This window comes from Antennarius striatus, chromosome 4 (genome assembly GCF_040054535.1).
Source record: "Antennarius striatus isolate MH-2024 chromosome 4, ASM4005453v1, whole genome shotgun sequence".
Classification (NCBI taxonomy): domain Eukaryota; kingdom Metazoa; phylum Chordata; class Actinopteri; order Lophiiformes; family Antennariidae; genus Antennarius; species Antennarius striatus.
The window spans coordinates 9329198-9341880 of record NC_090779.1 but is presented as its reverse complement, the minus strand read 5'-3'; the positions used below and the strand labels follow the sequence as shown (position 1 = coordinate 9341880).

At 43.7% G+C, this 12683-nt stretch overlaps 1 protein-coding gene across 1 annotated transcript; it reads right to left on the bottom strand.

Moving 5' to 3' along the window:
* Positions 1 to 4366: 4366 nt before the first annotated feature.
* LOC137594055 (uncharacterized) lies at positions 4367 to 12445 on the bottom strand. The gene is made up of 6 exons (XM_068313282.1): positions 12161 to 12445; positions 9819 to 10275; positions 9377 to 9452; positions 8588 to 8666; positions 7025 to 7151; positions 4367 to 5914 (listed from the first exon to the last, which is right to left on the bottom strand). Exons 2-6 carry the CDS (start codon positions 10233 to 10235, stop codon positions 5525 to 5527), a joined length of 1089 nt encoding a protein of 362 aa, XP_068169383.1. The 5' UTR covers positions 10236 to 10275; positions 12161 to 12445; the 3' UTR covers positions 4367 to 5524.
* Positions 12446 to 12683: the final 238 nt, after the last annotated feature.

Genomic DNA, 12683 nt, shown 5'->3' with positions numbered 1-12683 from the left:
TTGAAAATAAAATAAAAAAATCCAAAGTAAAGGACAATATCTTGAAAGAAAGTAAATAACATTGCAACACTCAAGTATACTGTATTTATGACCTGTATATGTAATTTGCTTACAATAATCAACCATGTATAACTTGAATATTGTATGACTTTCCTCATCTGTTGTCATCATTGTGTTGAGCTACATGTGTGATAATACAGCAGGTGAAGTTCACAGTGATAAAAATCCTCCGACCCCAGTGACTCATTATGCTTCTTATTTTCTCTGAGTGTGTGATGTTCTGTGGTCAATGATCAAAGTTGTGAGACTTCCTGAGAGTGGAAGCCGTCTTTCTGTGGAGACAGACGTGAGGACATTAATCATGAATGCCAGCCCTTCACCTTATCCATGTGATCATTAGGCCATACTTAAGCATGATGATGGCTTCCTGGAAATGAGCTCCAGGAGGCTGTGCCCATTATTCATAAGTATGAGAGCAAAATCATCCCCCCATCTATGGAAATTAGACATAATGAAGGGTGGTCTCAATCCCCTAGTCTTCATTCTAAGCAACCGGTTAGCCCTGTACCTGTGTGATTACTGCCACGAGAGGACACGCTGTGGCAGATGATTAGTAAGTCCCTTAAGGTAAAATCGTTTGTGAGGTTGACTCTTTCATCAAACTTGTGTTTTGCAGCTGTGAATGTGACAAAGCTTCACCAAGAATTTATGATTTATGTGAAAGTTACTGCCTCAGGCGTGTGTTTCAATTACCAACGGGCTGTTCCAGCTTGCTCACATATAGATCATTATGATTATTGGTTGTAAATTGTTGGAGTCATCATTGAAGGTGAAAGAAAAATCACACTGTCAGATCATCCTTAGCCACTGACTTTCTGATTATTTTTACCCCTTAGCAGCATATTGTTTTATACATACTGGGCGTTTTCACCATCTTCAAAGCTTTCACACGAAAGTCAACAGTTTTATTGTCAAAAATATCACCTGCCATCTAAAGAAATATCCCAAATCAATGCTGCTGTTAAAGCTGAGGTGGAATGGCAGAATGCTCTTTGAACGTGGTTCCTCCTATCAAAAGGGCTGAGGATAACCTATTGGAGACTGCAAAATCAATCGGTCTGCACTGAATTGCAGGGACCACTGCCGGTGGTCATTTAGTCCTGTATAGACCCACTACAATATCAACCCCCACATACAGCATTGATTTGTCCACGTCAATATACTGTGGAATTAAAGTCTAAATAATAAATAATGGTATGAGAATCCAAAGTAGAGTCATGGCTGACTAGACTTCCCCAATGAAAATTATGAAACTGAGCCTCCCCCATGAGAGGCTTATGGATTGCAGTGGCTATTTCATCATTTGTGAAATAAGTGAGTGGGAGATATTTTGGGCTCACAGGTCTGTTAATTAAAGGTGTTCAGTCCTTTGACAGATGAGACCATTTCTATCCGCAGGGTATCAATCCGTGAGTGTGTTCTGTGGTTCATGATAATGTAATGACTCCGTTCCTCGCTTTGCAATGATCAGGTGAAAATGTAGGAATGTACTGCAACTCCGGCAAAGTTACAGGATGTTCTGAGACAAGCTGTTCCTTCTCCTTGTAAGTCCTGCAGCAAATTATCCAAGAAATCCGTGTTTTCTTGTTTTGTTTTGATGAACTCTTCAGCAAAAGAGCAGAAATGATCGATCTGGTTTTCTAAGTTAATTAATCGACCTGAATTTGATGCCCAAAAACTTTGAGTGACCCATGCAGGGTTAGACCTTTTGCGCTCAGTCAAGAATCTGGCATTTGAGACTCAGGATTTAATAACAGTAATTAATCTCTACTGGGCCTAAAATGGCAGCAGCTTACATTTCATTGATAGCAAATCCATTTTTGGTGACAGAATCTAATTGTGAAATATTTATGATGGAATTTGCAGGATTAAAGACACAAAGTTAACATTAGTGCATTTAGTGGAGCTGCTCATTTGAATATCGCACCTTTAGGAGGATTTGCAGAGGAGATGCTGCAACTGTCTGCCCTTCATTCATCAGATGCACAAATTCCATCTGTGTTTTATACAGGTTTGGTTTCCGTTGTCTCATCTTCATGCTACTTGTACGGATTTTATTTCTCAAATACTAACCAGCTGGGGGCGTTAGCTATTCTGAGATGAGCTAACACCTGCCCATTCTCCCCCCCTCAGTTTTCCTTCAGAAATGAATTATATAGACACGGTACATATAAATAACTATCGCAGAGCAACGCGCAGCAACCTTGGACGTCTTGTCATTTCACACTCAGCTGGAGCTCAAATCAAGGCCAATTTTCGATGAAAGGCAGGCTGAAGAGAAAGAAGCTCCATTTACTATTCCTGCCACCCTTTTTTTTTTTTTGCAATGGGGAACATGGACCTGTCCTCCTCCCTCCTCTCCCTTTTCTCTCTCCCACTCGCCTTTGAATGCTTGCAACAAAAGGCTCCCTTCTCTCCTTCAGTAATTACTGCTCTTTGTAGTTTTGCTCACATATAGTTTAGGACATCAAAATTTTTTACATAAGATACCCTCTGTGAGACAAAAGGAGATTTTGCTCCTCTAGCTGCTCGTTGTTACCTGATTAGATGACTGCAACTGATGCAGGTGAATAAATTCACATTTAATCTAACATGTCATATGAGAGGTCACAACACTTTGTGTCATGCGCATGTGATATTTCATTAAACTTATTTCTTATGATCTGTCCTCAGCCTTTTTTTTTTTTTTTGGTTTGTAATCGACCCAAATTAAAGTGTTTGTCTCCTTTTTTGGTGACATTACTTTTCTGTTCTGTTTCCCAGCATGCCTCATTTTTTTGTCATTGGCAGGCTTACCCCTGAACAATGTGATTCCGTCCAACTTTCTGTTGATGTAGTTCTTCCTTACATTCATCACAACTTCCCTTTTCAAAAACCAACGTGACGTGGATCAATGCCAGCCGTGCAGGGACACGTTCAGGTCGTTCAGCCCACGTGAGTCCAAAACCATTTGCCTTACCCCGGGAGATGGGATCAGGGTCAGCAGAGACAATGCTGAAACAATGCAGTCTGGGTAGTCAAAGCCTCCGGCTCCTGCCAATCAGCCTTTTCAATCTGGAAAAATCTGGAATGTCACAACGCTTGGTAGCTCAGAAGTAGACCAATCCAATCGTCTTCATATCCAGACAGATTATTTATCAGGCTGAAGTTCTCTGTAATCCTTTTCATATGTCATGTTTTATCTCAGGCCCAATATACAAGGTCTGCTTTATAATCAAAGCAATTTTTATAGTGGTTTCAAAAGGGGTGCTTTCCAAATAAGAAACAAAATACTGCAATGGCAATAATCCTTTTCTCCAGTGTCATTTTGCCCATTAGAGGTAAATCTATACAGACTGCACTGGCAGAACAAAGGACAGACCCAGGACTTTAGCTTGTAATTCCTACAGATGGCAGTGTTCTGTTGCAGATTTTCTTTTTAAATAGTCAGTCAGAGCTGATGTCTCTTGGCTCCTTTTAGGCAGCAGCTCAGGGGGCAGCAGGAGAACGTTGTGTCTTCACTGTTAAGAACTAGTCTGAGTGGTAATTTAGATCATTGCGTAATGTTCTCACGTTCTGAAGGAGTGTTCTTTCTACGCCAGAGATCATTTTAATTATTTTATAAATACAAAGGCGCTTCTGTTTTTCTCACTTTTGTTTTTGTCTGACAAAGACATCAACTGTCGTTTTCTGTGTTGAACAAGTACGGATTTTTTAAATGTGCTGTGTGGTTTGTGAACAAGCATTTGAGTACTGATCAGTATGTATAAATAAAGATGAATTGAAAATTACATTTTAAAAAACCCTCTCTTGCCTAGAAATGCAGGGCTTTCTGTGAAATGGGAAGCGATACTGAGCTGGTTTATTTTACTCCACTTCTGAAAAGCACAGCTGAAGTGCTGAAAATTACATCTTTCAAGACAATAATTCTTACTATTCTCTCAGTAAGTGAGCTCCCTGTGAGTGCTCCTGTTCCACTCACTCTATAAAGGGTCTAAGTGTCATATAAATCTGATAGAAATATTTTTTAGGGGGGTGTTCTTTGAAGCTTAATTGAGATCACAAAACACTTAAAAAGGTAATTTGATTGGTTTCAGTCATGGACACCATTGGGCTTCACCTCCCTGTTTTTAAAATAACAATTTTTGTAGAAATACAAAGACGTTCTGAATATTTCAGCAGGTGTGAATGGGGAAAAAAACCCAGAGCAAATTAGTGTCATGTAATATAATTGCGACAAATCCCAGATGGGAAATGTGTCTGGTGTTAAAGGTTCCTTTGAATACACTCACATAATGAAAAACTCAAATAAAACAAACTGTAGCCATTTTACATCAAACAAAGATAACCACATTTATTTTGAAAGTATAAAATTTCACACTATAAAGGCCACTTTTCAGGGTAAAATGACAACCATTCTGTAAGATTTACACAGAGAAAATGCCTCGTCCCTCTCTGCTGGTCTAGCATACTGTCCAGTTCTCTGGCAAACAAAAGAAATATTCTACTCCACCACAGAAAGTAATTGGCAAAATCTGAATAATTTACTTTGATACAGGAAAATGGCAGGAGAGCGAGAATTCCTGATTTGTACATCCGCGCAGAGGAGCAGGTATTCTGAACGACTCTCTTTATCAAACCGGCTTACAGGCACAGCTTGACGTTTAGAGGCACTGTTTGCCTTCTATTGGAAAAAACTCAGAAATGAAATCTTCAGTTGACATTCTTTACAATGGCACCTCAGACCTCAAAAGCGTCCTCTGGGGGGGGGGGGGGGGGGGCGTCCTTTTAACGCACGAGCAGAAAGGACTCGTACTGCAAGGCCTCGCCATCAGAGGCGGTTTGGCTCACCGACGCAACACCAGGTTCACATTCCTGCTCACTAGCTGTGACGTGGTGCCCACTGAGGTAGAACAGTTGTACCAAGACTTATTAATAAAGTTTATAGATGAGTAACAGTCACATCAATAGAGTTAAGAGTGGAGTCGAGAAGAAGTAGAGGGAGATGGAAGGGTGGGGGGGGGAGCATCACATTTTACCCACATTTTCTGCACAATACTTACACCAGTGACATGTCTGGGTAGCTGACACACTCCCTTCCATCAGACATGATGGCAGATTCACATGTACTCTAACTGTATTATTGCATCTACGAGTCAGTGGGAAGAACTCCTTCGCTCCACTGACCTCTTGCACATGAACTCCATCCTTCCCACCCCCACACAGGCTATTTATTCAACAGTGCAAACAATAAACAAATGAAAGTAACGAAATGGAACTAAAGCGGATGCTTGTGGTGTCAGAGAGGGCACATTCCTTTACAGACAGTACAACACGTTCATAGACGTTCCCTCCACACTGAAGAGGAGTCTGTGACGTCCCTCATGAAGCCCCCCCCCTCCCCCCGAAGGCTGGCTCCCGGCAGGGTGGGCAAGGCTAAGCTGGGCAGTGGTTACAGCTGGACACCCCCAGCCCTCTGCGAGGACTAGGACCAGCTGCTGTCCATCAGAACACCAGCCCCCTTGAGGGTGATGATGCTATCTGTTGACTTGAGGAGCCTCTCCAGACAGGGCGCATTAATTTTACCCGGCGGGGGCCCTCTGGGCACAGAGTCTGTTTTAGTGTGGCTGTCTGTGCTGGACGACACCACGTTGTCCTGCGTTAGGTCTCTGTCTCTGTGGGACAGCAGGTGCCTGGGGCCAGCCGGGGCCTGCTCGGCGATGGGGGAACAGATGGGGGAAGTGTGGAGCCACTTCAGGTTGCTGGCCGAGTAGGCTCCAGGAGGAGTCAGGTCTGTGACCCTCAGGGCTTTGACTCTGGCTGGAGGATCGCTGAGGGTGACGGGACTCAATGCAGCGGGGGTCACTGGAGACAGCTGCAAGCACAAGAGAGTTTCATTTATTAATTGCCCACTGATGGACATGAGTGAAAATGTGCAACTTCTGTGCTAACTAATTACAGTACTTTCTTACAGTATTTTCTGCACTATAAGGTGCACGGAACTATAATGATTGGCCTATTCTAATGATTGGCCTATACTAAAATAAATAAATAAAAACCATATATAAGGCGCACTGGATTATAAGGCGCACCGCCGGTTTTTCAGAAAATTAAAGGCTTTTAGGTGCGGAAAATACTGTAAATTAATTGACTGAAAGTAACACATAAGCTGGAGTCACTTAGAGATTTTGTCCTTTATGGGGTTTTTTTTTTTTAGCTAAAAGTTAAAACACTAATGAGAAATGATAATTATGGGGAAACATTAAGATTCTACACTTTGTGGTTCTTTAAATTTGCAATAATTAATTTTCATGGCTAACCTGATGAAAGACAAAAACAAATTAACTGTTGTTAAAATGATTCTAAAAATTTCGAGTTATTTCATGACGTTGCCATCAGCATGCGGGTCAACATTTACTAGAAATGTATTTTACACCACGTAATACCAAAACATGCTGAAAGAAGCTAAAATGCTCTGTTAAGGTAAGAGCTGAAGAAACAGTGACAACTCTCCGTGGAGCCGCTACCAATGAGCGACGACTTTTAACAAAATTATATTAATTTCAACAGCCTTAAAATTACTGAGTAGCTTTAACAGCGTGTCTATTTATGAAGTCAGCAGAAAACCGTTGTCTTAGTCTGGTTTAGTTTGTGATGACATGAAATTCTTCTTGACAACAAGATGTGTCAGGATTAGCCCCCAGAAAAAAATCCTCTCTGATTAAACACAAAAGAATGTTCCAGAGAAAACGGACCTTTCTTATCCCTTTAGGGACACAACTCCAAAATTACCTTTTCTCCTCTGTTATTGTTCCTTGCGAACCTGAGACTACAGTAATACCTGAGTAAAAATAGCTTTTAATCCTTCCTCCCCCACCCCAGACCTGCAATTAAATGGTAATAGGTATTTCAGTTCCTCTCTCATTACTTCACAGTCTTACGTCTTACGCAACACACTTCCCCTTTCTGTTTTAAATGACTTTACCTTCGGTTTCTTGGTAAGAACCACTTCCTCTGTCTTTGTGGCAGCAAGTTGTTCTGGTAGTTTGACATTAGGAAACCAGCTCTTCAGCATTTCCTCCATTTTCATAATGATGTTGATGTACTTCTCCCTGGAAAAGATGGTAAGAATAGCGGAGAGACAGAACGCAGAAGAGAAACAGACAAACAAAATATTTAACCACGCCATCAATGAGAACCTGACATTCACCAACGATCCATCGACACACTTCTGTTATCTTTCATCTCATCTACTTCACACACATGAAAAGTAAAATATTCAACAGAACGCAAACATTAATTTGGGACACAGTGTGTGTTTGTCTGGAGGAGAATTGCCATAATTACATTTATCACGTTGTGAGCTCACACGAGACCTGACGTATAATGGCCCCGCTCGCCTCTAAATATACCCCAGAGCCGCCACACACACACTCTCTCCAGCAGCGTCATTATGAAAACGCAACCAGCGACCGTGACGCAAGTTCTGCCTTGGAGGTGGGCAGCAGAGACAGAGCGCCCCGTCCACGACAACTCCCACCAATCAAAAACCAGATGGCGGATAGGGATTAGCCTGTGTCATGTGATCAGCACCTTTCTGCTACATCCCGTTCAGAGCATGTTAAATTCATGTGAAAGATTATCCAGAAAAAAAAAAAAAAGAGTCACTTTGATCTTATCCGCCATTGTGTGGCCGCGGAGCCTGCCAGCTGGCGGCACGGCGCAGGGGAAGGGGGTAACGTAGGGGGTGGGGGTTAGCACACCTTCCAGCCTCTGGCCTGGCTGTCTGCAGACAGGCTGCCACACCCACTCTTTGTCTCCCACACGAAGGCAGCAGCTGGTGGGACGGGGCCGCGAGGACACAGATTAGTGTGTGCCAAACTCAACGGGCCGTCACACACACAGGCAACACTGCACTGGGGTTAAAACGCAACAGAACACACAACGCTAAGCGCCCCCCTTCTCAGTTAGATGGGCTATGATTTGATTCTTTAACGTATTTGTCCATAATATTTGTAGTTACAGTACCGTTTCTGCATACTTCAAGTCGCTGCTGTCTCTTAACTAACATATATATGCTCATATTAATATTGTGTAGACTGTTTTATGCACTTCCTAAAAGTAAGACTTTCAAGGGAGCGATATCATACTCCATTTTACCTTCTGGTCAGTGGAGAGCTGCAGCTCCCACAGTGGAGCCTGATACATTATTAACAAGATGCCCAGATACAAGCGAGCGCCAGCATCTCTGCAGTAAATTTGTCTTAAATGTGTGAGGGTGGCAGTTCCTTGCAGGGCAGCTTGCTGTGAGCCATGTGTCACAGACAGCGAGCAGCGTTTCTGCCTATTGTAACTGTAAACCGGGTTTCAATGCATCACAGCTGAAGGAAGCGGAGAACACCAGAGGCTCTCTGGACAGGAACAATGAAACACATGTCGTTTCACACCAAATGAAAACACACAAAACATGTAAAGTGCTCAAAATGTGTTTGCAGCTTCACAAAGGAGACACAGTGAGCATTATGTGGGCCATGCTGAGGACACTTACCCCATGCAGGGGTTCTGGAGGACACCCATGATCCTCTGGATCCTGTCCATGGCCACACTCTCTTGGAAACTGCTGAGTCCTGGAAAAGAATATGGTTTTTAACCACATGTTACATGAAGTGTGTGTGTGTGTGTGTTCTGTGGGGCTGATTCTGTGGAGCATGTGTTGGTGAATATCTGAAGTGTGGACAGACTCCCTGCCTCTGAGGCACAGGAAGCATCAAGGGTCGGATCTGACAAAGAGATGCGGTTAAGCGTTTGTCACAACCGGTATGAAAACGGCCCTTTCCTCCCAGGAACCCGTACGTCTGTTGACTCATAAACAGCAGCTGCTTTTTGAGGGACTGTGGTACGCCATTTTCTCACTCGCCTCTGCCAAGCAGTTAATTTACCAGGAAGTGTGACTTAGTTTGTTCTCAATGGGTAAAAACAACATTCCTGTTTCCTGACTCTGAACAGGTAGATTTAAAAAAGTGGAGTTGCTAAACAAACCCAAAAATGAACAATGAACTCCAGTATAAAAGCCAACACACACACACACACACACACACACACACACACACACACACAGAGGAAATACTTGTGGTTTCTCGATAGTCCAGTAACAATACACTTTTCACAAATCTCGCTCTAAAATCTCAGGAACGCATATTCCACAAGGAGTGGCAAAACACAAGAGAGACGGGTCAGAGAGGGAAACGGACGGAGAAACGCGACAAAGAAAAAGGTTGCATTGGACAGATACACCAGATTTAAGCATTAAAAAAAAAACTTAGAATGACTAACTTACGTTCTCTGTATCTTCCTGAGCGAAGGCCATTCAGGATAGACGACAGGGGATGGATGTAGCATTGTAGCTCCATGCACTGAAAATCACAACAGAGTCATTTAAAGCTGGTCCTCCTTTGTCAAAGTATTTTTACCATCAACATACAGGTTGCTCAACCTGATTTAGACATCCTATAAACTCCCCTTATTTAGCTGCTGATAAACAGTTTGATTTATGATATAGTTGCTCTGGTTCCTCAGAAAAACATGACTAATTCTGCTCACAGAGTAAGGGTGGGGTGAGGGGGTGGGGGTGGGTGTCAGCTTTACTGGAAATGACATAAGGGAGTCAGTCTAGTCAGTCTAGGTGATATGACATGCTCTGGTTTTGCTGAGGGAGCACACACACACACACACACACACACACACACACACACACACACACACGTCACGGAGGTGCTCACCTTACGGCTGAACATTTGGTTTTTCTCCGACCCGTTGGGAAGGAGCTGCCAATCGTTGGGCTCTCCCTCCGTGGAGCTGTGAGGTCTCTTCAGTGCTTGCTGAGTGGTTTTGCCGTTAGCTTTCTCTCCTTGTTGTCTTTTACACAGTCCAATGCTGCCGTTCCACATCTCCTTGCAATTTGGGGGGGATCCCCGACCGGAGGCCTCCCTGACCTCCCAGTTATTGTCGCAGTCTTTCACCTCGCCGCCCCGGCGGCAGCTGCCATCAGGCGGGCCCAGGCGTGTTGTGTCGCTGGGGGATGGAGGAGCCTCCGTCTGGCTGTGCTTCCTGCTGGAGTCAAACTCCTGTTCGCTCTCATTGTCCTCATAGTCACTAGCCAGCCAGTCAATGGAGTTGTCCGAATCCGTAGCAGACATCCTCGACTGGAGACTCTAATGAGCACTGACCATCACGGATCTGACAAACAGAAAGTCATGATTACTACAAGTCAGACAAGCCATAAAGAGAGGAAGGCAGCGCTGGGATGATGATGATGATGATGATGATGATGATGATGACGATGATGAAAAACACAAGCATGAACAAACAGGATCCATGTAACAGCATAAATACATGCAGGAGCAGATAAAACAAAAGTGTACTTGGGCAAATGCTACTGGTTAGTCTGGATGAAAACACACGTCAGGAGGATCCGGCACCTCTAAACAAACAGGCGTGAATAAATGCAGACATGGCAGAGCAGATGGTGGCACCGAGACCTCAGTCATTCAGACCACAATGACCTGTTTGTTTTTCAGATGTAACACCTGAGTCGGTAAACAAGGGCTACCTGCTATCAAGAGTAAACACCAAACAGTCCAAGGCCATCCCGCCAACAACTGAGATCCGTGTCTCTGACGTCACACAACAACACGTTTTTGAACATTTTACAATCACCAGCTTGAATCTTTTCTCCCATTCAGGCCCAATCAAACGGCTTTCCAGCTGCTACCGCCACGATCGTTCAAGTTAGCTTGTTTATTGAAAGAGTGCAGGGATGTGCCACCATGACGACCGTGTATCGCCCAATCGACACAAGCAAAGGGATTTGACAAAATGAGAGCCGGTCTCTGTTTGTTCTCCACATGCAGAATGCCTCACAAATAAAAAAAAAAACCCAACCCACTGACTAAATGTTGCTTGCAGCTCTCTTTGCGTCGCTCCAACATGTTTCCTTAGTGATTAGTAGATAAGGAAGTGAGAACAAGGCTTTCTGCAAAGGGATTATTTTTGGTGTTTCTGTGGTTTATGCCTAGCTGGCCTGTCGGTGGTATCCTGTGAAACACAAGGCTCTGGGGGTTAATTACCCTCTACTTCTTTGTCTCCGGATGACCACCTTTTGATCTTATTGTGGAGGTGGGGGGTGGGGGGTGGGCAGATATTTACTGATTTTACCGGCGAATGAAAACATATGCTTACATATTTGTACATTGGCCGAGGGAATCGTGGATCCGGAGATGAGAATGGAATCCACACATGTCTACAGCTATATTAATATCCAATCTCAGGTGGTCTTTTAAACACCACACAAACAAAATAACATACAGAGGAGGACATATACCCAAGCACACATCCCATCATACAATAATCCCTATTGGCCACATGTTATTACTTCTTACCACTGCAGTCCTGATGACATTCAGCACATCTGAACAGATAAATGTGTGACTCCTTTTTAGTGATTGATTATGTTCATTTTATTATTAAAAAACAAAAAAACAAACCGTATTCAATCCAGGTGTGTGAACACAACACACACTGTCTTTGGATCTCAACATTTAAATATCTGCTGCAATACTGATAGCAGCGGATGCTTTTATATGGACTCATTATATGTAGACTCGAACCAGATAGCCTTTATGTCTCCATCTACCTGTGTAGGTGGGGCACATGAAAAGAGATGCCCTGCACTTCAAACAAGTGATGAACATGGATTTTTAGGAGACTTATTGTCTCCCCCAGATATCGAATATCTCTACATTTTAAGACGGAGAAGAATCAAATTAAAATAGAAGAGGTTATCCGGTCATATGAGCGCCTAAATGCGGTTCTCATCTCAGCAGACACAATGGACTTCCTCATCAGTCATAGTAAATTTGTCAGCATGCTGGATTTTAGTGATAGTTCCCTCAAAAACAGGGAAAAAAAGGAAACCCTGACGCGACACAAGTATCAAATTCTAGTTTTACGTATCAATTAGATACTGTTTGCGCTTTTATCGTTATTTACATTCCTCCGGATGTTTTTGTTTTTTTAAAATCTGACCATCCATTCCAAACATATCCGCTTGTTTTCAGCTTACCTTCCCAGGATGGAGCGGTTGGACGTGTCTTGCTTGTTTCTCGGTAGATCCACCAGCGTGTCGGGTCTCTGTGTGGCTGATGTGCGCTACGTGCGGGCGGGTAGACGGTACAGCCAGCTATCGGCCCGTGTTGCTTCTCCCAAGGCAACGTGTCTGGGTGGGCGGGACTAGTGGACACCGGCCCACCCATTGGCTTGTCAGACGGCCTCGACCGACCAATCAGCTCCGCCTCTAAGTGGAGTTGGGAAGCGATAGGCGGGACGTGTTTACATATTTAAATGAGATGGAAATGACACAAGCACGTGGACACGCGGATCGGTTTCATCAGCAGCTGGTCCAGAATCAGTCCAGCGTGGGTTCTAGTGGTTCTAGAGGCGTTCTGTCTCCTTATATCACCGGCATGACGCGGACTACAGGCATGTCAACCAGCTGAGGGTCTGTAGAATCTGTCAACTCACAGCAGAGGCAGCCCAAGTCTTTATGGAGCCCCTGAACACAATCTGACTTGGGGACCCCCACCTCC